This window comes from Oryzias melastigma, linkage group LG3 (genome assembly GCF_002922805.2).
Source record: "Oryzias melastigma strain HK-1 linkage group LG3, ASM292280v2, whole genome shotgun sequence".
In the NCBI taxonomy this organism is placed as follows: domain Eukaryota; kingdom Metazoa; phylum Chordata; class Actinopteri; order Beloniformes; family Adrianichthyidae; genus Oryzias; species Oryzias melastigma.
Genome location: NC_050514.1, coordinates 13,746,436 through 13,773,858, shown reverse-complemented (window position 1 = coordinate 13,773,858; position 27,423 = coordinate 13,746,436). Strand labels below are relative to the sequence as shown.

At 37.3% G+C, this 27,423-nt stretch overlaps 3 protein-coding genes across 4 annotated transcripts in view; 2 read left to right on the top strand and 1 right to left on the bottom strand.

Annotated features, from left to right (window-relative positions):
• LOC112160314 (F-box/LRR-repeat protein 3) overlaps positions 1–7,417 on the top strand; it is a gene marked incomplete in the record, with an annotated part of 8,328 nt that extends 911 nt beyond the window's left edge. Inside the window, 6 exon segments of one of the 2 annotated variants that reach the window (XM_024294746.2) lie at positions 1–218; positions 974–1,173; positions 2,578–2,742; positions 2,832–2,954; positions 3,308–3,479; positions 5,110–7,417. In XM_024294746.2, the coding sequence (XP_024150514.1) occupies positions 979–1,173; positions 2,578–2,742; positions 2,832–2,954; positions 3,308–3,479; positions 5,110–5,750 (1,296 nt within the window). 2 annotated transcript variants of the gene reach the window in all.
• A 1,567-nt stretch (positions 7,418–8,984) lies between these two features.
• Positions 8,985–18,175, top strand: LOC112160776 (LIM and senescent cell antigen-like-containing domain protein 1). The gene is made up of 10 exons (XM_024295568.2): positions 8,985–9,445; positions 10,191–10,347; positions 10,494–10,560; positions 11,073–11,193; positions 11,388–11,537; positions 11,681–11,831; positions 15,900–15,992; positions 16,107–16,155; positions 16,274–16,349; positions 17,151–18,175. Exons 1-10 carry the CDS (start codon positions 9,417–9,419, stop codon positions 17,263–17,265), a joined length of 1,008 nt encoding a protein of 335 aa, XP_024151336.1. The 5' UTR covers positions 8,985–9,416; the 3' UTR covers positions 17,266–18,175.
• Positions 18,176–20,430: 2,255 nt separating this feature from the next.
• Positions 20,431–27,181, bottom strand: LOC112160777 (NTPase KAP family P-loop domain-containing protein 1). Its single transcript, XM_024295569.2, has 3 exons — positions 26,675–27,181; positions 22,311–23,741; positions 20,431–20,674 (listed from the first exon to the last, which is right to left on the bottom strand). The coding sequence occupies exons 1-3, from the start codon at positions 27,008–27,010 to the stop codon at positions 20,495–20,497; spliced, it is 1,947 nt and encodes a 648-aa protein (XP_024151337.2). The 5' UTR covers positions 27,011–27,181; the 3' UTR covers positions 20,431–20,494.
• Positions 27,182–27,423: the final 242 nt, after the last annotated feature.

Here is a 27,423-nt window from a genome sequence, read left to right as displayed (position 1 = left end):
GAGGAGCGAAAGTAGGTCAGGCGACAAACCTAACATTTTCTCAGTCACCTTACTTCGAGAGTCAGCGTTTGTCAGTCTCCCGTCGCACCGTGCTGTCACTGGCCCAATGTGTTGGATCGGCCGGACAGCTCGAACGCAGTTTTCGTCTTGTGTCGGTCCAGGTTGACGTGGAGGAGTGACCCGCCTATTCACAAACAACCGGCGGAGGAGAAAACCAGGTGAGAGGGTAATGGCTTTGATAAACTCCTTAAGTTAGCATAACCAGCTAATATCGCTTCTATACGTTTTTGTTTTTTTTCATGTTATGCTAGCTTGTTTTGTAGCCAATATTCGCGCATTAGGAGAAACGTTCGACTGGAGGGACACTAGCTCACTTTTGAACGTGTTTATTTTACATTAGCAGGTCGTCAACATCGGTACGTTGTTGCTAAATTGGATTTAGAATAAATGTCGAAAGTGCATGCTAACTTTGTGGGAGTTTTCCCATCGGGTCGGTAGTGTTGTGACTGTGGGAGGCGTATCCGTGCACTACGTGTGAAACGCGGTCAACCTGAAGAAGCTCAATGTGTTTGATGACTTTAGCGTCGGTGATTCATAGAATGACAAGAATGTCATGCTCAGTGCGTGTGTAATGGGCACGCGACTGTCGTTTAAACCCACACAAGAGTTACTCCGAAATGTTAAAGACTATTTACACCTGGATGGAGTTCTAATAAACATACACGATTTAGAAAGAACAGGATTCATAGCATTTGCTTTTGAGCTTTTATACAACTGCTGTAAACAGTTATAGTAAACAACAACCATCTAAACTATTTGTTGATGCAAAGAAGTTGCCATTCTAAAGTGCATGTACTATCCTTGAGTAGATCGTTGCAGACTGCATGATCTTCTTTCCAGACATTCTCACTTTGGTGTGAAGCTGCTAAACCTGATTCCAAAACTTTGAGCTCTTGACTTATCTCCCGCTCAGTCAGGATGAAGCGAGGCCTCCAAGAAAATGAGCCGGAGGATGGCGGTGGCCCCAGCGGCGAGTGCAAGAGGACTCTGTGTGAGCCGACCCAGGAGAGAGACGTGGAGGCGGAAGGCATCAGCTGGGAGGATTTGCCACAGGAGATTCTGCTTCACATTTTCCAGTATCTGCCTCTTCTGGACAGGGCTTACGCTTCTCAGGTGACCATGTGCTTTGATGCTCTTAGGGTTAAACTGTCTGGAATTCTCTTCTAAATGCCCTGTTGTTTTGTAAGGAGGGACTGATGGCAGCTGCAGACAATTTGTTTTAGCTCTTAAAACTTTGTTAGGTAACAAGGCAGGATGGGAAGTAATTGGTTACTTTCTGCACCTTAAATGTGTTATTTGACTTGGTCTTACAAGCTTATACTTGTTTACCAGGTTCAGTGTGGGATTACCTTTACAATAATGTGTTTCTTAAGCAGTTAAATGGACATTTTTAAGTTTTTGCTCTCTTTTAGGTCACAGTTTTCCCTGATGAGCTCACGTTTTTTTTTACCCAATGTTTCACTTAGATTCTTTTCCCCCCTATTTCTCTTTTTTGCTTTTAGATAAAAGCCCTAATTCTAATGTGACATATCTGGGTTTATTAGACAGTTGAAGAAAGTTACACTGTCTGCAAAGATTGAATAACTCAAACAGCCTGAGTGTTGTTGTAATAAGCCAGTTAACTATGTGTTTTCTAGAGTTTATCTTTCCTTACGCACATTGCTTAAAGGCATACATTTTTAGATACTACAACGGGGTGTCAAACTCTGTCCCTCAAGGGGCCAAAATCCAAAACACACTTTAAGTCATGGGCTGAACAGGAATAAAAATTGCTGAACACAATAAAACTACATTTTTTAAACTTTAAAACTGTAACTTTTTAACATAAATATGATTCATAAAAAGGCGCAGATATTCCAGAATAAATCTACTTAAACCTTAAATATTTTACCTTTATAAAAATTTGTTTTACCAAAATTTTATAAGTTAATAAGCTTAAGATAACATCGAGCAATTAATAACAATAAAACAAAATGATCTGGAGGGCCGAATATAATCACCTGGAGGGCTGGATTCGGCCCCCGAGCCTTTACTTGTGCTCTACAGACATCTTTGGAACTCAAGTCTGCACACTTAACACAAACAAAGTTAGTTTATAGTTTTTATAGTTTAGCATTTTTCTACATATTTACAATATTGATCTGTCAGAATGAAACTATGTAAACAAATACGTTGATTTGACGATTAACTATGGATTTAGATTACTAGAAAGTTGTTTTGGTTAAACAGTTTGGATTGAGTGTGATGGTATAACCAAACCATTTCAATGGCCTTGTGGTATAGTGTCCACCCTGAGACTGGAGGGTTCGAATCCAGGCCAAGTCATACCAAAGACAGTAAAAATGGGACCCTGTGGCTCCCTGCTTGACACTTGCCATAAAGGGGTTGGGTTGGGGGTTATGAAGGTCACACCAGATTTTTTTTTTGTTTACAATTATGATTAGTACTATTTGTTTTTGTTTGACAGGTACAGAATGTGAATCTGTAATTGTGGAAGGCCACGTCTTCTCCCTGCAGGTGTGTCGAGGTTGGAATCTGGCCTTCCACATGCCAGAGTTGTGGCGCTGCTTTGAGTTTGAGTTGAACCAGCCAGCCAGCTCCTACCTGAAGGCAACACACCCAGACCTCATCAAACAGATAATCAAAAAGCACTCCAACCACCTGCAGTATGTCAGCTTCAAGGTACCATAAGACAGCAGCGTAGCGGTGGAATGAGAGGCGCATGCGGCAGAGAGGATTGTTATCTCTGTTGTTTCTTCTCCGCTGTGCAGGTGGACAGCAGCAGGGAGTCTGCAGAGGCGGCGTGCGACATCCTTTCTCAGCTTGTGAACTGCTCTTTGAAAACTTTAGGGCTCATCTCCACAGCCCGGCCCAGCTTCATGGAGCTGCCTCGGGTAAGCCTGGAGGGATGTGACAGCTCACCTGCTTAATGCTGTGACCTTTGATTAATGTCAGAAACGCTGCTCGTCTGAAGGATGTTAGGCGCCTGCGGGAAGGTCCTAAACTTAATACTAGTTTTACAATTGCATTCAGGCTCTAAGCCTTTGTTTTCCTTGACATCAATATTTTAGAAAACATAGATGTTGCTACACATTTATATTTTATTTCTAACCATGAGCACAACTTAAAAAAATCAATCTGGTGTTTTTGTCTTTCTTACTTTAGCAAAGAAACCTCACATTTATACACTACATTCCTGCCCCTTTTGCTATTTAAAAAAGCAACTGTATTTTCTTTTTTCCAACAGTCCCACTTCATCTCAGCGCTGACGGTGGTTTTCATTAACTCCAAATCCCTGTCCTCTTTGAAGATCGATGACACGCCTGTAGATGACCCCTCTCTCAAAGTCCTAGTGGCCAACAACAGTGATACACTGAAGCTGCTGAAAATGAGCAGCTGTCCTCATGTGTCACCTGCAGGTACTCTCATTCAATACATGTTGTAGTATGTGAGGGATATTTTTGAATTTCCCCTTTTTATTGTTTTATGTCTACCAAAGTTCACCGACCAATTTTTAGTGATGAATCATCCAAAAAAAAGTTTTTATTATGCACTGGGATCCCACATGTTTAGATGCTTTATTTTGAAAAATCTTTTTAAAAAAGAAAATATTTTCATTGAACAAAAATAATGGGCCTTTTTTTAATTACTTTTAATGAAAAAGTAATAATATCTAAATATATAGCATTATCTGTGATAATGCAAGTGTGAATGCTGTAAACTGAATGGGGCTGCTAAAGATGCCAGAGCAGTTAGCTGAAAATGCTGAAGCTGAAAGCTTGCTAAAATATTAGCTAAATGCCAAATTAGCTAAAAAAAGAAAATAATTGAATGAATGAATGCATGAATGAATGAATGAAATGGTTTATTTCAAGCAATCAGGAATAATACATAAAAAAAAAAAAAAACAAACGCATCACATTGAATTACATCTAGATCGCTTGAAAGGGAGTGGGAGGAAGTGAACTTATATAATCCCACCGCGACTCGACCATACCATTTTCTCTACATGAATTATCATTATCCGGTTTTGGACTTCATATCAAATATTTATACTCTACAATAACAGATTCAAGTTAATTAGCCAAAAACAGTTAGCATAAAACTAAAAAGTTAGCTTAAAGGGTAACCAAACCCTAAATCACATTTTTCTCTATAAATGGGGCTTTAAAAGTTTTGTACGTTGGTCATTGGTAAATTTTTAATAAGTTAAAATAAAATTGTTTAGTTCTTGAAAATAAAGTCAAAAGCGTGTGTGCTGCCCTCTAAAGGTTGAAATGTGGTATTACAGTTTAATTTTGTGATTGGTCAAACCATGAAAGTTTCAGAAGTCTGACGTCATGATCTGCAGCTCAAGTAATAACAGTCCTGACCCAAAGCCCCGCCCCTCTGACTGGATTTTCACATTTCGGCTGTGAGTGGAGTCAGCCTCCAACTTTCCGGTTTGGTTACCCTTTAACTACAAATTAGCCAAAAAAAACTGGAAACATGTCTAAATTTGCTTAAAAAAACTAAAACTGCTAGCATAATGCTAAAATGTTAGCTTAACACAAAATTAGCCTAAAAACTGGAAAAATGTCTAAATTAGCCAAAAAAAGCTAGCATGCTGTTGAAATAAAAGCTAAATGCCAAATTAACCTAAAAACCCAGTGGTTATTGAACAATTAAAATTTGAATGTTGTCTCTAGCTGAAAGTAAATGAGGAAGTTCATACGTTTCAAAATACACAAGTTTTTGAAGGATTTCTTAATATTTCAAAAACACTGAAGTTTATGAGTACCTAAAGTACAAGCAGTAATATTGTTAACGAGTTGAACGTTTTGATACCAAGACTGCTCAAACCACTGAAAGTGTGGTTGAGTTTTTATGTGCTGAAAAACGTACAGAAAAGAGCAGGAACCACATTCTTTCTGTTAGCTGCAGTTCTATGTATTCTCTGTGCCTTTCAGATGACTACAGTTCATCTACACTTTCATGTTTGCTTTGACTCAAGACTTGACATGTTCAGGTGTCGTTTTTGAGCTTCAACAATTCCCCCTCTGCTTCCAGGGATCCTGTGCGTGGCCGATCAGTGCCACGGCCTGAGAGAACTGGCCCTTAATTACCACTTGCTGAGTGACGAGCTTCTCATCGCGCTGTCCTCTGAGAAGCACGTTCACCTCGAGCACCTTCGCATTGATGTGGTCAGCGAGAACCCCGGCCAGCAGTTTCACACCATCAAGAAGAGCAGCTGGGACGCCATGGTACACCACTCTCCCAAGTTTAATCTAGTCATGTACTTTTTCCTTTACGAGGAAGAGTTCGGCCCTTTCTTCCAAGACGAGATCCCCGTGACGCATTTGTACTTTGGCCGCTCGGTCAGCAAAGACGTGCTGGGACGTGTTGGCCTCACCTGCCCGCGTCTGGTTGAGCTGGTGGTTTGTGCAAATGGGCTGCGGCCGCTGGATGAGGAGCTCATCCGCATCGCCCAGCGATGCACGCAGCTGTCCGCCATCGGTCTGGGCGAGTGCGAGGTTTCCTGCAGCGCCTTTGTGGAATTTGTCAAGATGTGCGGCGACAGACTTAAACAGCTGTCCATCATGGAGGAAGTGCTGGTTCCAGACAGCAGATATGAGCTGGATGATATCCACTGGGAGGTGTCTAAACATTTGGGCCGTGTCTGGTTTCCGGACATGATGCCGACTTGGTAGAGCTCTGAACCAATAATAGTTTGCGGTGCACCGATCAATTAGCTCAGATTTCCTTAATTTTCGGGGATTGGCAATCAGCCTTATCAGTGCACCCCAAATTTTAGCGTGTAGGTTTGTGCTTGACCGTCTTTTTTAAATATTCTCCAGGTGCATATGCGATTACATGAAGAAAAAACTCTGGGATTTAATCTTAAACAATCTGTTTTTAAAATCTTGTTGTATAAATATTAATTCCTGTGGATTCATGTTCATAATTTTTGTATGGTTTTATATTTTTGCTTCATTAGATTATACTGCTCGTTTTGATTTGCAATATGTTGCACCTTATTTTCCTCAGCCCTGCAAAGAGGTGGTATGTCGTGTTGAAGGGGCTTTTCAGGGGCAAGAACGACCACACATGATTCGGGAAGAACAAGTAACAGTCAAAATAAGCAATGCACATTTTGTATGGATAAATCATATTTTTTATCTATTAGATATTTTTTTTGTGTTTGAATTGTGCATTCCTAAAAAAAAGGAGCCCAGACCTCCTTGTCAACTCATTAAGACAGGGTCTTCATAAATGACAGAAAAAGCACAAATTCAGCAATTATCTAGTATCCACTTTTGGAATGAAGCATTTTAGGAATCGTGTAATTGCATTTTTATGATTAAGTGCAGTAGAGGAGTCCGAATTATCCCTGGTGAGCATTTGTAAACTCGTGATTTCAGCTTTTCTGAATTTCTGGATTTGTTTCTGTAGAAAATAATTTCATTCTGAAGGGACGGCGGTCACATGAAGCTGCTGTTGATCGTGTGACGGCGGTCAGGTAGAAAACGGAAGTCTTCGGTTAGTTCAGTCGGTAAATGATAGACTCCCGCCATGTTTTCCCTAAAGCACTACTTCACTCTTTTGAATGTATTTCAGGGTATTGACTTTGTAAATATATATCCATTATGATTAATATTGCTTTGAAACGCATCTATTTTCTGCCTGACCTTAATTGCTGTGGTTATTGCAATAAAAATATAAGAGAAATTTTAACAACATATTTATACTAAAGATATTATATAAAGTGTTTAGTCGTACACTTTTTGTAGCACTTTTATTTTATGAAGGTCCCAATAAAGCAATATGTACTTCGGCGTTGTCAGAATGTAGAATGAAAGGACAGCAGGTACATTTTAGTAATAATCTGTAACTGTGCTGATAGATGACCTGTTATCTAAAATGGCTAAAAATGTTTTTATTGTGTATATATGTGGTGTTTTGGGATAGATTGTGTTCGTAGACATTGAAATCTGCTCAGACAGCACAGATATTCATCATGTTAAATCATGTAGCAGCTTTTTTTTTTTAAAGCTCTTAAAGCTTACTGTTTTGTCTCTGTATTAAGAAAAATAATATATATAAATATACATGTATGTATTCAAAATAATGGGGGGAAATCAGTGAAATTAAGAAAGTTGTGGTTTAATCCGAGTGTTTTTCTGAGATCTATAAGAATGTACATGTTAAGAGAGGCAGCTCTTTCAGTGCATAAAAATGTGATTTAAATGAAACTAATTTGCAGCCCAACTGCACAAGATGCCAGATTTTGTTCTTGTAAGTCTAATATAAAACATAACTGGTGTACTGGTATGTTGAAGTTAAGTTGGGTGAAAATTAAGTAAAAGTATAAAAACCATTGGTTTGTGTTTGTGAGCTTTCTTTTCTTATCCATTCAAGTTATCTTGGTTTAAAGATATTTCATATGAAATTGTATTTTTTGGTGTTTATTTTACTGATGTTGAAAATAAAAAAAATGTTTTAAACCATAATGTTACAGCTCCTTTAGTTAATCATTTAGAACATGATTTGCATTTGACTTTTTAAAAGTTGTTGTGGCGTTTCAGAATTAAGCCCTCTGCTGGTATATTGAGCAAAATGCATTATGGTTATTTCAATTTGCCACAATTTAATCCAACAATCCTCACTGAGATCAGAACTATTTTTTGACAAAAATTAGATTTCTTTGTGCTTTTTTGTACTTTTCTCAAATATACATTTGTGTGTAGTATATATGTACATAAAAACTTCTCTTTAAGCGAAGGAAGAATTAAAAAAAAACTGATAGCAAGAACAGATCAATATACAGTACTTGATCCACAATGGAACATAAAAAGTAAATGAGGACTGTTATAAAAGACTATCAATGCTTAAACACTCAAGCTTGTAGAAAATATTTCAAAATACATGCTCCTAAAATATATTGCTGCAAACCTTTACTAATTAAAAATAAAGATTCTGAAGTTTTAGAGTAGGAACTAATACATATATATATAATTATATATATATATATATATATATATATATATATATAATTATTTCTTTAGTGAAATGAAGAGGAGGAAATAATTTGATAGAAATAAAGCATTTTTGTACATCATTGAGCTTCCAACTAAGACGATGTAAACCCCTCATACTTTAAAGGTGTCATCAGTTCAGCTTTGTGCTTACATAGAATATTTCTTTATTTATGCAGCCTTAGAAATGTTATCTGAGTAAATTAGCTAAGTTGGATGATTAAAAAAAAGACTAAGTTACTTACAGATTATTTGAACTTCAAGGTGATATGATATTGTGACAAAAATTGAGGAATATTAGCAAATAGTTATACTATATCAATGTATTTATCTTAGGAATCTTACCACACCAAAAAAAGCAAGCATTTTGTTGTTTTTTCCCTCTTCATTTGCTGATATAAAATCACATTTCTTTCTATAGGGCATCTACATTTGATTGGATGTATAAAGCTTTTTGTACATCTTGATAATAAACAACTACATCAACAATGCAGAAAACCCAAAACACTATAAGGGGTCCGACTATCCTTCCAGTGAGATCACTACATTTTTTTCTTCCAAAAAATGAATAAAATAAAAAATAAAAATAACAACACGCCTATGAATTTTTATTTTATTGACTTTTTTGTATGAATGAACCAGGCATTTCAGACATGAAAACACTTTAGTATGTATTTTAGAATAGTCTACTTTTGTTATTGAGCATGTAACCTGTAGCACCTGGTCCTGCATGCTGCTCACAGTTATATCGCTCATGAGAACTTGGGTTACATTATTTTACTGCATTAATTCTCCGTTATGATTTAATAGACGTAAAGCTGGCTAATGAGAAATTAGTGTGATGTTTTTAGACTCTATTCTCCATCAGTTCATAAGTGGAACCAATGAGTTATAGAACTATGGTATATATAACTAAAGAACTCATTGAGTGTAAACAAGCCGTGGTCATTTATAGAAAGCTATTGACATTCAGTATATTGATTCTACAGTCTTTGAACCAAGCTGATTATGGGCCTGATGAGCCAGAAAATCATCAATGTTTTTTTAAATAAACTTTATTGAACAATCCACAAATTTACAACAACCAAAGATATCTTTTAGCAAAAATACTAAAATAAAATAAAATAAAATAAATAATTAATTTTGATAAATAAATAAATAACCAACCAAAAAGTCATCAGTCTTTTCAGATGTCGGAACGGTGTCGGAAGCGGTCGGAAGTCATAACTTGTGGAGACACGCCCACAGCTTCAGGACACGATTCTCATCCAACTTGTGGACTCGGAAACGTCGTTCAATCCCCGAAAGTAAAGGACTTGCTGCTGCTTTTCAGCACAGAAGATGCTTGCGGTGGCCGGACTTCAGGGCAGGTATAGACACACCCATACATTATTAGTCAGAGTAATTTTTATCAAAAATTTTTAAGCTAACTCATTAGCATACTTAAGCTAATAAGCTAAAGCTAGCGCTACAATAGCTGGCTGGCGAAGTTATTCTTTGAGTTAAGCTAAGTTTGACTTCTAGCTTTGCTGGAATAGTTGTTAAGTGTTTTATATACTTTTTGTAAGTTATTCTGAATATTTATATTTATTTATGTTATTAAATACTCACGTATTAGGTTTGTTACACGGTCGTGTGTTCCAACTTTTGAGTCCTCTTTCAAAAAGTTACCATAAAGTGCTAGTATTTTGACGCTCGTCAAGTTTAGTTGGAAAATGTGGATTTGCTCCCCGTCTTCTCAATGTTTCATCCATACAAATAACTTTATTACAGGCAACGACAACATTAAACTGTTTAAAAGTTTGATTTTAAATGCCAAGGTTGTTAGGGTCAAGAATGAATGATAGTATATTTTGAGCCTTTTGGATACCGTGTATATACTTAGATGAAATTGGTATGTTTCTAACCTGTTATAGGACACATGTTTCCCTATATTGTCTGACTGCATACACTGATTTGAGCTTATTGCTTTGGCATGAGTAACAGTGACTAACTGGGATTTCCCATCAAATTAGTCACACCTGCAGACATTTCAGTTTACACAGTAATTGCATTTGAATGAATGTGTTAAACCATGAATGAATCCATGAATGTGTGTCTGGTCTCATTCAACAGCATTTCCAATGCCCTGGCCAGTGCCATCTGTGAGAGATGCAAAAGTGGTTTCGCTGCAACAGAGAAAATTGTCAACAGTAATGGAGAGCTGTATCACGAACAGTGCTTTGTGTGCGCCCAGTGTTTCCAGCAGTTTCCTGATGGTCTTTTTTATGAGGTAGGCATTCACATATGATTTAAACAACCTTTATTTTGCATTATTGCAATAAAATAGAAAAAAAAAATGCCCATAAAAAAATACACATTAACCTGAGATTTTGTGTTTATTCATATACCTGTGATTCTGATTGTTGTTGTTTACAGTTTGAAGGAAGAAAATACTGTGAACACGACTTCCAGATGCTCTTTGCTCCTTGCTGCCATCAGTGTGGTAAGTAGGTGGTAAAAATTACTAAACCAAAGTCAAAGGGATCTTCACTTCATAAAGATATCAGTACAACTTGATCCTTTTAGTAGTTGCATTAAAGAAGGCAAATTTAAGTTGTAAATTACTTGTTTTAACCTCACAGTTTATTATAAGTGTCTTTGATTTCCTTTGAATGTTAGACTATTTTTGTTTTCTCTATCCCCCTACATTTCTTTAAGCAAAGTTTTCCTCAGACTTATCTTTAAGCTAAAAGACATGTCTGTCAGACTGTCTTTATGTATTTTTGCTAAATATTCACTCAAACACAAACAGTTTTTGAAAAAAACAGATACAGTGTCACAAATTGTACGTCATTTCATTGCAACATTTTATTTTTTTCTTAAATGAAGGAACACTATGTGAGGTTCTGTGGCTCTTTTTCTAAAAACTAAGTTGTCAAATATCTTGTGGTTTTAACCGCTGAATTAAAACTAAAGCTGATCTAATAATTCTCCTTTGTGGCTCACCTCTCACAGGTGAATTCATCATTGGCCGCGTTATTAAGGCTATGAACTACAGTTGGCATCCGGATTGTTTTTGCTGTGATATCTGTCAGGCTGTGCTTGCAGATGTTGGATTTGTCAAAAATGCTGGCAGGCAAGTATTTTGACACATTTAAGTCTTATATTGATTAAAAGACAGTCTGGAGAAATTATAGTTTTAAATGTCAAACTGTGGACTAATGAGTTTGAAAAGACTTCTGATTATTTAACAACTGTTGAATACACATAACTAAGCAGCATGTGAGACAGCTGAAATCAAGATGAAGGATATTTTTTTTCTGTCTCCAGACATCTGTGTCGCCCGTGCCATAACCGCGAGAAAGCTCGTGGCTTGGGAAAATATATCTGTCAGAAGTGCCATGCCATTATTGAAGAGCAGCCACTCATCTTCAAGAACGACCCGTATCACCCAGATCATTTCAACTGCAACAACTGTGGGTCAGTCTTTAGCATAAATGACTTTTTTCAGTGCATAAAAGTGTCATAATAATAATAATAATAGTACATTTGAAGTATCTGCTCCTTGCTGTAAGGTTGTGTCTATTTAATGCTTATTGTTTATTATTATTTTTTCCTTTCAGGAAGGAGTTGACAGCTGATGCCAGAGAGCTGAAGGGAGAGCTCTTCTGCTTGCCTTGCCATGACAAGATGGGCGTGCCAATCTGTGGAGCCTGCAGGAGGCCCATCGAGGGGCGTGTGGTTAACGCCATGGGGAAGCAGTGGCACGTAGAGGTTTGTCATTACTGATCATATTTTACTTTCCTTTCTGCAATAAAAAAAAACTTGCAAAGCCTATATTAACAAAAGGATTTGCCCCCATTCTGCCAAGATCAGGCTTTTAGATCACTCTGGAATGTATATTTAATTTAAAATTAGAAACGTTTTTTTTTTTTTTTACTTGAAGCATACCTGGGAAGAAGAAAGGTTTCTGTTATTTTCCGAGGAAGCCTAATTGGGTCTGTGGAGAGCAAATTTTCTTATATGAATTAGATTCAAGTTCTTAACATAAACACAACTCAGTACATTTGAAAAAAATAAGAAGGGATGAATAACAGCAAGCTGATAGATTTCAAATGATCATTCTTACTTTCATATACAATAAAATGCAGTAGTGCCACCATTTTAAGGAAATAAATCCCATTTTCTGGTTAAACAGAAGCCATACTGTTTATAAACCTTTCTAAACATCTTGCCTTGATTATGACAGACCATTTGTAAAGTTTGCACCCCCCCTTGACATTCAGAACTGCTTTAATCCTTGGTGGCAAAGATTCAACAAGGTACTAGCTCAGAGAGTTTGGTCCATATTGACATGATAGTATCACACAGTTGATGCAGATTTATCATCTGAACATCCATGATGCCAATCTCTTGGGTTGAGATTTAGCGACTGTGGAGAACATTTGAGTCCAGTGAACTCATTGTCATGTGTTTAAGAAAAGAGTCTGAGATGATTCCAGCTTTATGACACGGTGTGTTATCCTGCTAGAAGTAGCTGTCAGAAGATGGTACACTGTGGTCATAAAGGGATGGACATGGTCAACAACAAAACTCTGGGCGGCTGTGGTGTTGTGACCATGCTCAAATGGTACTAAGAGGCTTAAGGTGTGCCAAGAAAATATCCCCCACACCATTACACCACCACACCAGCCTGAATTGTTGATACAAGGCAGGATGGATCCATGCTTTCATGTTGTTGACGCCAAATTCTGACTCCACCATTTGGATGTTGCAACAGCAATGGAGACCAGACAAAGTTTTTACAATATTCTATTGTCCAGTTTTGGTGGAACTGTAGCCTCAGTTTTTTGTTCTTCCCTGTAGTCCATCTACCTCAAGGTTGGACATGTTGTGGGTTCAGAGATACTCCTCTACAGATCTCATTTGTAATCGGTGGTTATTGAGTTACTGTTGTCTTTCTATCACCTGGAACCAGTCTGGTCATTCTTCTCTGGCATCAACAATGCGTTTCCACCCACAGAACTGTTGTTCACTGGATATTTTCTCTTTTTGGACCATTCTCTGTAAACCAGAGAGATGGTTGTGGGTGAAAATCCAAGTAGAACAGCAGTTTCTGAAATACTCAGACCAGCCTGTCTGGCACCAACATTCAGGCTTCGTTCAAAGTCACTTTAATCCCGTTTCTTCCCCATTCTGATGCTCGGTTTGAACTGCAGCACATTGTCTTGACCATGTCTATACACACTGAGTTGCTGATATCTGATTGGCTGATTAGAAACTTGTGTTAACGAGCAGTTGGTCAGGTGTGCCTAATAAAGTAATCACTGGGTGTATTTTGATGTATAGAAAATAAATGTTGCAGTTATAAATCAAATACTGTAAATATTTTAAAGCAATATTTTATACACAAATGGCTTATTGGTCACAAAAACATAAACAAGGTGTAGTTTTCTAAACAGGGAATTGGGGTGTTGTGGTTCTCGGTGGGTTTCAGTCAGTTAGAAACTGGCACAAATGCCTCTTTCAGCATTAAATGTTGCAGACCCTTGGACTAGAAGATTTACTCTTGCATCCTAATCGTTATCTTCAGGAGTTGAAATCAGGCTAAATGTGGCTATTTTTTGTATGAAAATAGTGTTTCATACTTTGCCAAACCTTCACATTTAAAGACCTGAAAAGTTCTGATTTTGCTTCAGAATATACCCATGGTACCAGATACTTTCTTCCAAATATTTTTTTTATTTTGCTTGTAAACCTTGTACAAGATTCCTTGTATTGGCAGGTGACTCACTATTAGCAAACTCCTCATGGCTACCCTCTCTTTTCCTCTCTTGGTTTGATGTGCTTCTGGAATGTTATTCCATGAATATGTGCTGTAACGGATCACCAAACTCATGGTTTAGATCGTGTCACGGTTTTAGGGTCACATTTAGGATCATTTTTCAGATCAGTAAAAAAAAAAAAAAATACAGCAAAAACAAGATAAAAGCTAAATTAATTTTTGGAAACACTTCAAATCGTATATTCAATAAGCATTCAAAGTACTTCACTAGGGCTGGGAATCTCAGGGTAAATCGCAATATGATGCGATTCACGATACATGTCTCACGATACTAATGTATCTCGATATGGCAAATATTCCAAAAACCATTATATTACCTTGGTAATCTATGATATTTAACTATTTTTAACACAAAGATATGTTTTAATTTTCTGCAAAAACTTTTTTGAAAAATTATAACAATTTAATGCCCTTTCCAACATTAGAATAAAATTAACAATTAATATGAACGGGTCTTTACAATAACATACTTTAAGGAAAAAATAAACAAAGCTCCAGTTAAGAGCTAAAATGCAGAGCATATCAAATGGCCTTCTCACTTCAAAGAACAAAAACTGTGGAAATAAAAATTAATTACGCTGCATTTTAATTTATTTTACACATGATGTCAGATAATTTATTATTATTTAGGCACAATATTAATGTTCAGGCTGTTAATCATTGTTTATTGTTCATTATTTTACAGTGCCAGTATCCATATTTATGTCACCTCCTTTTAATTATATTTTCCTTCACTTTTCTTTGATAATCCACCCTTCAGTCACGTGCTCCACGTGTGTATCGCGAGCACACTTACCTGTTGGATCAATAACACCGCTAGACGTCTCATTTGGACGGTCAGCGCCTCTCCGCTAGAATTTCATGTATTTTAGCGCGGTGTTTGGACAGGTTACAGCCGTTCCAGCCCTTACAATCCATGTGTTTGTTACATTAGAAACCGCGTGCGCTGTCTGCATCTACTTTAGAAAAATACAGACACAGCTCGGAGCCTTTTGTTCACGGTCGGTCTGCAGCCTAGGTGAGTAGCCCCGCCCCTCCCCTCTGCCTGCGGAGAAGCAGCATTGATCTGCGTCCTCCATTATGAAGTGAGCTTCAGGTGCACAGACTTTAAGACAAATATGAAACAGCTACTTTAGCGCTTGTCAAAATAAAGGATTTTCATGAATTTGACGCAAATTCCATTGATGTGAACGGAGAATTGATTTAAATTATGCCAGTGCAAGGTGTGTGTGCGCGGGGGGTGGGGGTTGGAGTGGTCCACTGTACACAAATGTTCCTGAACCGTGCCTTCTGATCCATACGGACAATGCATTATTCGTGATCCGTTACACCCCTAGTGCTGGCACATCACAAGATGGTATTTATCCATTCTGTTCAAGCCTGAATTTCTTCCAAAATGAGTAATCAACAATAGGGGAGTAACGTAGCTATTTCTACTCTTAATATTTTGTCAAACAAAAAATATTCTGACAGTAAATTGACTATAAATGCCTTTGAATTATAAATGTTTGTGAGCATGATGCAATAAGTTGGTTCCTTTTGTCGGTTCTGACTTTAAATCCAGCTAACTTTTCATCAGTATTCTGAGTAAATTCTAGTATATAGAATAAAAAGGAATACATTTGGAGAAGATGAGGATAATTTTGTTGTTCATTCAAATATCATCTGGGTTTTTAAAAGAAAGAAACGATTTAGGTAAAAGGTTTTGTTCTGAAAGTGTCTTGTCATTTTATTAGTTTCTGTTCAATCTGCCTTCTCCTTGCATACAGGTGTGATTATTTTTGGTTTAGGTGTGCAGGTGAGAGAAGAAGAAAGGAGGAGAGATAAGGTTCTAACCAAACACATTAGAAATTCAACCACTCAGAACTTTTGGATCCACAAATATATTGGAGGAAAGGCTTGGATCTCAGCGAGTACTTTTGCCTCAAGTTACAAACCTCCTGTGGCTGAAGAAAAACAGAACTGGACACAACAGCTGTGTCTGTTTTTGTTTACAGCATTTTGTGTGTGCCAAATGTGAGAAGCCTTTCCTAGGTCATCGCCATTACGAGAGGAAGGGCTTGGCTTACTGCGAGACTCATTATAACCAGGTGAGAACTCAAACTTTGGTTGGACACAATAAACACTACAATGTGGCTACAGAACCAAAACAAGGATTTGTGTTGGCTGAATAAACACTCCATCTACTTGTTCTTTCCCTCAAGCTCTTTGGTGATGTGTGCTATCTTTGCAACCGTGTGATTGAAGGCGATGGTGAGTATCCGTGTGATGAAGCACTTAATTAGTGTGGTTGATGGTTCAGCAGTTTACACCGTGCTGCTTGGAGAGGCAGACTTTCTCTGGAATCAGTGTTTTTCTGTTGCTCCCTCAGTTGTGTCCGCTCTCAACAAAGCCTGGTGCGTCAGTTGTTTCTCCTGCTCCACCTGCAACACCAAACTCACTCTCAAGTAAGTACTTTTTTTTCTTTTATAAAATCTAAGCTATATTCAGAAAGACAGCATCCTCTTCTAATTGCATGTGTCCTTTTCCCTTGCACCTGAATTGCCCTCTTTTCTTACAATGTCTTCTTTTTCATTCTGCAACTGCTGCCTCACTGCTATGAGGAGCTGAAAGGCTTCTTCAATGCAATTCCAAATGCAAGAACCACAAGGCATTTATCTGAAATTACTGTCCTTATTAACCAACAGCTTTTTGAAATTTCTCCCCTTTCATTTTTCATGTGCTGTTCCTTGTTTTTATTTTATAATGTAAATAGTTGCCCCCCCCACCCCCCTTTTTTTTTAAAAAATTTGTTACAAAATTTGCAATAATATGTCAAGGACCCAGTCAGATAGAAATTATGTTTTTAAATATGTTTTTGTGTCGTTTTCTGATAACGGAGCACATATATGAAGAAATTTAAACTCCAAAGTATTTTTTCATTCAAATCATTGTGAATCAAGAGCAGATGAAAAAATGTCATTTGAAAAAGAATGTATTTGTGATGTAGAAAATAGGCTGGGTGGGCCACAAGCGTCTCGCTCTGGGCTGTCACCAACAGGAAGGGGAAAGGGGGCGGGGTTGTTCTGTGCAAATAGTTCTGCCCACAACTCGGATACAAATTTGTAATGAACTACTGCCGCTCTGCAGAAATTATGTCACAAGTGACGCTTTTTTTCTTTTAGTGAAATTACTTTATTGTAATGAAGATATAATAAAAAAAACATCTAATTAGTTTGTTTTGTAATTTTTATTTTTACTTCTTACAGAAACAAGTTTGTGGAGTTTGACATGAAGCCCGTTTGTAAAAAATGCTACGAGAAGTTTCCTCTTGAGCTCAAGAAAAGACTGAAGAAGTTGGCTGAAGTTTTGGGACGCAAGTGAGCTGCCTGTTCAATGGGCTTATTTTTATTTCTGTGGTGAAAACAATAAAAAGAAAACAAACTTGTGGGAAAAAAAACAAATCTTTATAAAGATCAAAATAAATTTTACTTATTAGCCTTTATAACAATTGATAGTTTAATTCTTAGAGTCCAGTGTTAAATAGATTTTTTTTCCTTCTGTTTAAAACACTTGTCTTTACTTTTAACTTTTTAAATTTTTAAGAAAGTTAATTTTTTTTCTATAAATTTTATTCTAGTATCTTTTGCTACCTTAACCTACTCCTGTAAAGTGTAACCAAAAATCAAACTTCTGATTATTAATAAACCTACCACTTCCTTTTTAAAAATTCATCATCATTTTATATATTAAGTTTTATAATAATTGTGGAGAAATAAAGAACCACATTTTATGTCTTAGTGTTGTTGTTCACTTTTCGGCTTATCCCATTCGGGGTCGCCACAACAAAACAGCATCCAGTGATTTGGCAGAGACTTTTTATGCTGGATGCCCTTCCTGACCCAACCCTGTACTTGAAGGGCACAGGGACCCAGTTAGGCAGCAGCGTCAAGGGTCTTCCCTAAGCCCCCAATCTGGATGGAGATCAGTAGGGATTGAACCCCAGGCCTCCTGTGTGCCAGCCCTACTCTTAGCCCACTGAGCCATCCAGCCGTCCTTAAGTCTTCTAAAATGTGTTTTTTTATACTACAAATATCTTAATTGTGTTAAGCACAATGAAGCTGCAGGTGAACCCCTTGTTTTGGGAGACATTACAACAAATGGTACCTCAATGTGTGAAAGACCTTTAGATTATATAAAAAAAAAAAAAAATCAAAATTTACGGTTTGGTACGCTTGTTTTATAATGTACTACATTTCATTGTACTGAATTTGTATTAAAATATCAAAATCAATATGTTTGTGTTCTTGCTTGTGAAAGCAGAATGAAAGAATGAAATTATCACACAGAAAAATTAAAAAACTTTATTGTGATGCATAACATTCACATTTAAATTTCTAAGTTGAAAAGCAGTCATCAGTATATATTCCCATATTACAGAGGTATGAAAAGGACAAATAAAGGCGTTACAAAACTTTCCTGAAACATCAGTTTCATCTTTAGAACACTTAATACCAAGTTTGTTAACAACGAGTTTCTAAAATGTTACAAATCATATTTTCATAAGAATCAAAGGATCTCATGTATAGAAAATATTTACAGAAATTGTGTTTAGGCGTCTAAATCAAGTGCCTTATCAAAGCTGATGAAACATCATTTTCTTTGTTGCTTCTATGATCAAAAGATATATTCCTCTGTGATCCTTAAGGTCTGCTGGGTACTGTTACATTATAAAACCACATCAGAGCGAATTCTTCCAGCCTTTGACTGATAAAAGGTGTGCAGTGCAGCCTTCTTTCACAATCCATGGACACGGCTGAGAAAAGTTCATATTGAATCTTTGCCTGCATGTTGGTTACCCTGGTGCATCAACTTTTAGTAAACAAGAGATAGTCCTCCTTTTGTTCATACAGAATTTTATGGTTTGGAAAACCATGAATAAATATTTGCACGGTGGCAAAAATCCTCGTTACATCAGATTTTGGCAGCAAAAATGCAATATATTTACATCACCAGGCTTTAGAGAAAAAATTAAAAAAGAAGTGAAAGCTGTTATTCTTTTTGGAGTCAAGACTTTGCATGCATTAAAAACAAAAATGTAAAAAAAATGTAACTTTTGATCTTTGTACACAACCCCATTGACATAAATGATAAATGCTCAATTCCATCCAAATGTTGTAAACATCGATCAATCAGTGTTGAGGATGCTCACCTTTGATAAGATTCGAGTACCGTATTTTCTGGACCATAAGCCGCTACCTTTTTCCTAAGTTTTGAAGTGTGCAGCCTATATAAAGTTGCGGCTGTTTTGTGGATTTTTCTTCCACCGCTAGGGGCGCTCCAACCGGAAGTAGAATAAAAAATAAAAGACATGAAATCGATGCAAAGAAGGAAAGCAAACGCTATTTTTTTCTTTAGCAGTTAGATCACACTCAATAAATTGTTAAGCAGGAATTATTTTCAAGGCATCTCTCAATCATCATGAAAACCACTCGAAGAATTTCATATGATGCAAGTTTTAAGTTGAAGGCCATTGAGATTGCAACCCAGGAAGGAAACCGCGCTGCTGCACGTAAGCTTAGCATAAACGAATCAATGGTGAGACGCTGGAGGCGGCAACGGGAAGAGCTCATGCAATGCCAAAAGTCACGAAAAGCTTTCAGAGGACATAAAAGCAGATGGCCTGAATTGGAAAATGTCCTGGAGGACTGGGTAAACACACAGAGAGCGAGTGGCCGAGGTGTATCCACTGTAGAAATCTGACTGAAAGCCAAAACAATCGCCCGCGAAATGAAGATTGACGATTTCAAAGCAGGGCCGTCATGGTGTTTCAGATTTATGAAACGTAAAAACTTGTCCATCAGGGCACGGATTACCCTCTGTCAGCAACTGCCCCCCGACTACCAGGAAAAATTGGAAAACTTCCACAAGTTTGTCGATAAAAAAAATACAAGAAAACTCAATCAGACCAGACGACATCATAAATAGGGATGAAGTTCCGCTGATGTTTGATCTGCCTCTGACCAGGACCGTGAACAAGACAGGTGCGTCATCCGTGTTGTTGAAAACAACGGGGCACGAGAGGACTCACTTCACCTGCGTTCTGGCATGCACGGGATCCAGAAAAAAACTTCCTCCCATGGTGATTTTTAAACGCATAACTATGCCGAAAGAACAGCTCCCGAAAGGCATAGTGGTCAAAGTAAACACCAAAGGGTGGATGACGGAAAGCCTAATGAAGGAATGGTTAACGGAGTGCTACGGCAAACGCCAGGGGGGATTTTTTCACCGGAAAATAGCGCTGCTCGTTTTGGACAGCATAAGGGCCCACATCACAGATTCTGTGAAAGCAGCGATCAAGAAAACGAACTCCATCCACATCAGCGTGAATCGGGCATTTAAAGCAGCACTCCGGGCTGAATGGGAGACTTGGATGACAAGCGGTGAAAAGTCGTTCACAAAAACCGGCTGCATGTGAAAAGCATCATTTTCTGATGTCTGTCAGTGGATCCCAACAGCGTGGAGTGGCCCAGTGCGGCTTGTGTATCATTTTTTTTATTTTTATTTTTAAATAGAGTGGGCCTATATACAGGTGCGCTCTGTCGTCCAGAAACTACGGTAATTTCTCTGTGGAAACTCTCAGGAAGTGCAGCTTGAAGGCTGACCATTCTCCAAAGTTCATACCCAGAAGGGCTTTAAGGTCCTTAACGTCGCCAAAGACCAATGCAGAGCCGTTGATGTTGTTGCTTCTTACAATCTCTGCGTACTTCTCGTCAAAATTCAATTTTTTCATCTGCAAAACAAACCAAAAAAGGCCCGTTTACTAAAAAAAAAAGAGCATGTAGTTTACCTTTTGTCTATAAATGAGATATTTTAATTGTGAAAAATTTCAGCGCTATCTGATCAATATGGGGCCAAATTGAGGCCATAAAAATTTTAAACCTAAATTAAGCAACTTGAAAAATCCAAGTGGAAATATTGGTGTTAAGCTAAAAAAAACTAAAGTGACTGAAACTTTCTGCAATTTAAAATAAACTTAAGAGTAATTATTTTCAGCTTCATATTTTCTGCTTTTAAGTTTCAAAACTCATAATTTCACTTTTAAATATCTTTTTTCCTTGCATCCCTTTTTTTTTTGTGGCTTCGAAATGTAATATTCCAGGTTGTAAACTTTTGGACCCGTTGTGGGGTGGGGCTAACACAAAGGACCAATCAAAATCGACGAGGGCGGTAACCTTAGTTCTGGTGCATTCACTGAATCTGGGAACTTCGACAATAACGTAATCGTGCTGCGCTGCTTGTGAGCGCTGAAATTATCAATTTTTTTTTTGTGACCTAACAACTTGGTGATGGAAGAAAAAATCGATTATCACAAAATGTTTTTTCATCCGTGGATTTTTCACAATTTTTTAACAGGTGTTTATGTTGTAACAGCACATAGGTTTAGTAATTTGATGACTACTGAGATTTCTTTACAGTCTGCAACAAAAAAACCTGTTTTGACATTTTTTTAGCCATGTTATTCAATCATAAAAGCATTTTTGATACCTATAAATGCACTAGAACAGCGTTTTCAACATGATAAAATTTTGTTTTTTTCCACCAATCATGGGACAAAGCAAGATGGCATAATTTATTATATAATTTATAAAACATTTATAAAAAGCAGCGTTTTTGGACAGCCAATAAGCCACTTTTCTTGGTGATTCATGACCCCTTTCGCTTGCTGTTATAGTACAGGCATTTTCTGACCGTAATTATCGAAGTTCCCCCAGTCAGTGATGGCATCAGGACTGAGTTTACTAACCACATTGAGTTTGATTGATCTGCCAATTTACCTCTGCCCACATGCTGTAAGAATGAGGCCAAAAGATTCAAACCGGAAATTTTCAAATTCGAAAATGGAAAAAAAAAGTTGAAAGTGAAAAGATTTACAACTGAAAAAAAGTTTGGAAACTGAAAATTTGAAGCTGAAAATAATTGAGTTTGTATTGGAAGTTTCAGACACTTTTTTTTAAATAGCTTAACACCAATTTCAGCTCTAATTTTTCAAGTTTTTTTTTCATTTGGGTCTCAAATTTTTATGACCCTGATATCTTTTCAGAAAACAAGTTTTTCAAAATAAAATTGATGAAAAAATGTACTTGCAGCTTTATCAATCTTATGGATGTTTACAAATGTTGCCAAAATGAATGCTCACATATCACTAAAATGTTGGGGAAAATATGAATGTACTCAATTCACAAAACCCCAAATGATGTATGCTAATGTACTGGAATTAATGTAACCTCTTTTTAATTTTTTATTTTAGCCTCAAAGAGGATTTTCCAGTCATTTTGGCGTGTCGGATGAGAGAAATTGAGAAAGACAACATGCATACATTCATCCAAAAGAAATTGGGTCAAACCTGAAGAAATCGAAACACTTACCTCTTCACATATTTCCTCTTTGGTCATGTTGCTGATTGTTGCTAACGGCAGTGGGGGGCTGCTCTTCCAACCAAAATTTTTCAGATGGGTTGTGCTTCTGATCTGAGCCAGCTTCCTCTTAATTGACTGATCTAGATTCACTAATACCGATTGAATTATCTCCAAGTTCTTAATGTTGAATCCAAACTCTTTCTCGCCAAGCATTTTCTCAAACATTTCTGGATCTCCATCCTGCTCAAGGAGATCCATAATCTGGGATCTCATTGCATACAGCTCGTCCCTGCTCTCATTGAAGACATTCCATAACTGAATGGACTTATCTGTGGGCGTGCCTGCACTACCAGTTTGATTTTGGTCTTCCACAATCTGAATGATCCAGCTGAGTCGACAGGGCCACTGGTTGGCTAAGACCAGCCATGCTCCAATGCTCTCGGGGTTGGGCAGCTCTCTATGTAAGGCTTTCATGATGAACACAGACACACAAATAGAGCTGATAACTCTCTTCATGAAGATGGTATCGTCATCCATATACTGACTTAATCTGGTTTTAGTGACTTCCGTAATCCTCAAAACTAAACTTTCCACTTCTTCCTCTTTTACGTAGTTGTCAGTTAGTGGCTTGCTCTCCTCTTGGTCCCCCACCACCACTTTGGATAGAGCTATTGAATCACTGTTGGTTGGGTGTCCATTCTCCTGATTTCCAAACTTCTTATAGATCTGATCGTCCTTGACTCTGTTAAAAAAATCGCCCCTTAATGTTTCGTCCAGCACTGGGACGGTGAACGCTAGGGTTAGAATGCGGTTCAACAGCGCATAAGCTCTATCCTGTTTGGTGTAACAACCTTTTGAAAAGTTTATTTTATCCAGAAGTACTTGAGGGTCCACCGCCAAAATGGATATAAACGGACTCTCCTTGTCTGAAAGCAGGATGTTCATGGCATCTAGAACGCTCACGATTTTTTCAGACTTGCAGTGCTCTAGAGTAGTGATTTTCAGCACAATACGAATCCTGCTCCCCTCAAACACCTCCATGAACTGGATGAAGCGAGACAATAACCAAATTTCCTTCCTGACATGATTCATAAACCCCAACTTGCTGCTCAATCGGCTATTGTCCATTGCTCTCCTAATGTTCCCAACCTGGCTGAAGACCATGTTCTTCCCAACCTTAAATCCAAATTTTATCATGAATACTGCAGGGATTCCAAGTGAAGCAGCTAACATGCCCACAACCACATCTTCCTCATCGGATTCTTCTTCTTTTGTCGTGTTGTTGGGTTTTCCTTCACCTTCGGGAAAATCCACAGTCATCAGGATTATCAAAAAGAAAATGGGGATCAGAATCAGAGCCAGGAAAATCATCCAGAGAGGGAAGCAGAGAATCTCCTTGGGAACCCAGCGGTTTGATGATTTCTCTGAATCCTGGGTTTTCTGTCGCAAAAAAAAGAAAAAAAAAAAAAAGAAAAACAAAGTTACAGAAGAATTTTTTGGGGGAGTGCTTCAGGAGTTAAACCACATTATTTTCACACTTGTGTTATGTTGTTGGCGATATTGCTGCTATTTATTTGGAGATGAAATGAAATTTTTGCTGATGTCTAATGCTTAATCATATGTTAATATTGTTATTAAAATCTGGCTTAGGTTGTAATGCTAATGTGAAGGTTCACCCACATTCATTCTTTATTCAACGCCTTGTCTATCTGCTTAAATTGTGTAATATTTCTGTCAAAATAAACTTTATTGATACATAGGCAGGTTACAAACTGCAGGAAATCAGGAAAAAAACAAAATGATTGTTTTTTCTGCATATTCCCCCGGTTCAAGTATGGGCTGTCCCTTAGGTGTGAGTATGTGGTCATGCGATGGGGAACTGTCTTGGGTGTATCCTGCCTTCATCCTAAAGTAACAGGATTAAACTGGAGAAAACCCTGTGACCCTGCACAGTTCTGAGTGAGAATTAAAGCTAATGATATTTTTTGTTTTTGTTTGTATTTAACATAAAAAGCGGACTATTTGATGCGTGACGCAGTGTTTTGTCAGGGTAAAATGATAACACGCCACTAAGCTGGCTGAACCAACACCGACTTCAACTGAAGCTGCAAAGAAAACCGATATACAGTTTATGCTATTTGTCACAATAGGTTAAATAAAGCATCAGTTCAAAGAGAAAATGTACTTCTTACTGCTTGTTTTTGTCCAGTTGATGAAGCAAAAGTTTGTTTTAAAGAAACCTGCGCAGTGATAGAAAATATTTGGGCTATGTAATCGGAACTTCTTTTAAGCATAATCACAGTGGATTATTACTTTTTAATCCACACTCAGCAGTCAATCAAATCGAGAACTCACTTGGACCATTGTATAAAACCCTTTATGTGTTTCTTTCCTTTCTTTTTTGTTATTTGTGAAATTTACCATAATAATCAAAAACATAAAATAATAAAACAGTAATAATTAGTATTATTTTTAAGAGTAGAACAATAATCATATAAAAATATATAAACTATCATTACATGTATTGAATTGAATTGAACTTTATTCATATCCCAAAGGGATAAATGTATCTGTCATGGCACCAGAAAAAGTCAACATACCCTTATGCAATAGTACTATTTATGCTGTTTGTGCCACAATTCCCATGTGTATCTGTGACATAGAACCCCACAAGGGGGCAGCAAATATTAAAAGTTAAAGCGTATACATAAACATATTCCCAAAGTTAAAATACTTTCAATTCTGCAATAAGTGTTGAAAAACTCTATTTGTATAGTAGAAATGAGCTATTCCTGGTTTGAACTTGTCAAGTAGAGCAAGTCAGCATTGAAGTTAGTGGATTCTACTCAGGTGTTGGTAGAGCTGGGCGATATGGGAATTTTTCATATTGTGCAATAACGATATTAAAAGCGATATAAATCAAATAACTATATTTGTCAAAGTAATCTGTATTGCAAACAGCTTTAGGACTTCAGATTTTTACACCTTAACCCCCCCCCCCCCATTAAATTTTAATTAGTTCAAATTAAACTTTCATTATTTTTTGTATTAACTGTAGTATTAAAACTAACTGTGAGAAACATTTAAATATTTCTAATAAATATTGTACATATACATAATGTACACAACAGTTAAACCATAACGGTGGTATGTTTTCAATAGGCTATACAGAATTTCCGATTTAATTTAATCTGACATACAAGTTCATTTCAAAATAAAATTAAGTCTTAAAAACATTGTTCTAAAGCAGCAAATATATTGCAGTTATTTTTATATTATTTTATAATTTCTTCAGAACAGAAACTTTAGGTACTGCTGTGCAGCAGAAGATAATAAAATGTAAACTTAATCTTAAAATAAACAGTTCTGATAATAGATTTAATCATCATTTCACTCAGTCATCTGACATGTGTACATGTTGGAGGATTGATCAAACACATTAGAAATCTTAATGTCAGGAGTCGTTAAAAACAAGTTTATTTTACTATTATTAGATCACCTCATTAAGAAATGAGCATAAACGGCACAAATGTAACTAACAAATTCATTATTGATTCATAATAAAACAACAAATTATTCTAATTCGAAGCTCTATACAAAAGCTTTTGGTTAATATTTTAACAAAACCCTCAAACTCATCTCAACTCCAGAACCACAATCGAGTCCCCGCCTCCCAGCGCGCGGCTGTTATGATTACGCCAGTCTCTCCTTCTCTCCTCTTTCACCCCTGCGTGACACGTGGCAATAGACAGACTGTCTCCTTTTTCGTTCTCCTCTAAATCAGGTTTTAAACTCCTGATTTTAAAGCGTGTCTTCTCTCACTCACACTCTGTGTGTTGATCTGTCGGTCACAAACATCTGCGGAAGAATAATCCAGTGGGACCGAAGCATGTTCAATTTAGAGGAGGGGGGTCTGGTGACAATGTTTCCAAAACAAAATATATAAAAATTGTTACCTTGACATTAAAAATAAAAGTATTTGCGATTATTTGGTTATTGGTTTACTGAAATAATGTTTTCTGTTGTGTCCTTTTGTCATCATTCGGAGCCTCCGTGCCCCCCCTCTCAGTCTGGGCTCCTAGAATCAGCCACTCCATAAGAAGAAGAAGAAGAGCGCGGCTCTTCCGGATTTTTCTCCCGTGTTCATTTAAAACGAAAGTTTATCACAATAGACTCATTTCACTATCGAAAAAAAGTAATATTGCAATAGCGATAATTATCGTTTTATCGCCCAGCCCTAGGTGTTGGTTAACTGGATCAAAAACAGCCATTATTCAATGTGTACAAAAACCTAGTGAGTATCTTTAGATAGTAACAACTTCACAGTGGAATCTACTACATTTTTTTAAGTAATTTTCAAGGGGTCCACAAACCTTCTTCTTGACTTCCTCCATCTCATCAAGTTGAGTCGTACGGAAAAGAACAATTTTCATCTTCCCAAAGCTGAACTGTATGGCCTCCAACAGCCGCATGGCTATCCCAGCCCACAGCAGGTCACTGCCTGCAAAATGCCAAGCACTAAAATCTACAAAAATGAATCGAAGTTTCGTGGTATTCGAGTTGTTCATGGTCCATTCAGGTCTGTAAAAGAACATCCGAAGGAGAAACGTAAAAAAGCCACAAATGCCAGAGTTTTTTGGCCTGCACTTGCATCCTTTGGCCTGCTCAGTTTTTTCAGTTTTTCCAATTTCTTTTGCTTCTTTGTCCATAGTTTCTGGAAAAACACAAACAAATAAATTGGACTTTATTTAAAGCAGCGTTGAGGTTTTTGAAACAACCGTGACATTAAATTCTACACCTGTACAAGTAAGAGTTCATGAACAACAGGGTTTCTCTCATCTATCTAGCAACATCTCAAAGGCTTATTAATCTGTGGGTTTTATAATGAGCACCTCGTGTGCCAACATGTGCAATATATCTGCCAAGGTTAAAACAAGAAATCATCCCTATCCCAAACGACCTTCAGAGCTACACAGAGTAACTCGTCTTGTCTGTGGCAGTCCTTCAGTACACCTGGTTCTCCTGCACTCAGTCTGCTCAATGTCACGTCTCTACAAACAGACTCATTTTCACATTTCACTCATCGCACACCACGTATTACATGCAGGGCGAGCCCATTTAT

Excerpts from the sequence above, each read along its gene's own strand:
- LOC112160776 (XM_024295568.2), top strand. The coding sequence starts at position 9,417 with ATGCTTGCGGTGGCCGGACTTCAGGGCAG. Across the intron at positions 11,194-11,387 it reads TTTGTCAAAAATGCTGGCAG|ACATCTGTGTCGCCCGTGCC; the intron begins GCAAGTATTTTG and ends TTCTGTCTCCAG. Across the intron at positions 16,350-17,150 it reads AACACCAAACTCACTCTCAA|AAACAAGTTTGTGGAGTTTG; the intron begins GTAAGTACTTTT and ends TACTTCTTACAG.
- LOC112160777 (XM_024295569.2), bottom strand. The coding sequence starts at position 27,010 with ATGGACAAAGAAGCAAAAGAAATTGGAAAAACTGAAAAAACTGAGCAG. Across the intron at positions 23,742-26,674 it reads TGGAGGAAGTCAAGAAGAAG|AAAACCCAGGATTCAGAGAA; the intron begins GTTTGTGGACCC and ends TTTTTGCGACAG. Across the intron at positions 20,675-22,310 it reads AAGAGGAAATATGTGAAGAG|ATGAAAAAATTGAATTTTGA; the intron begins GTAAGTGTTTCG and ends TTTGTTTTGCAG.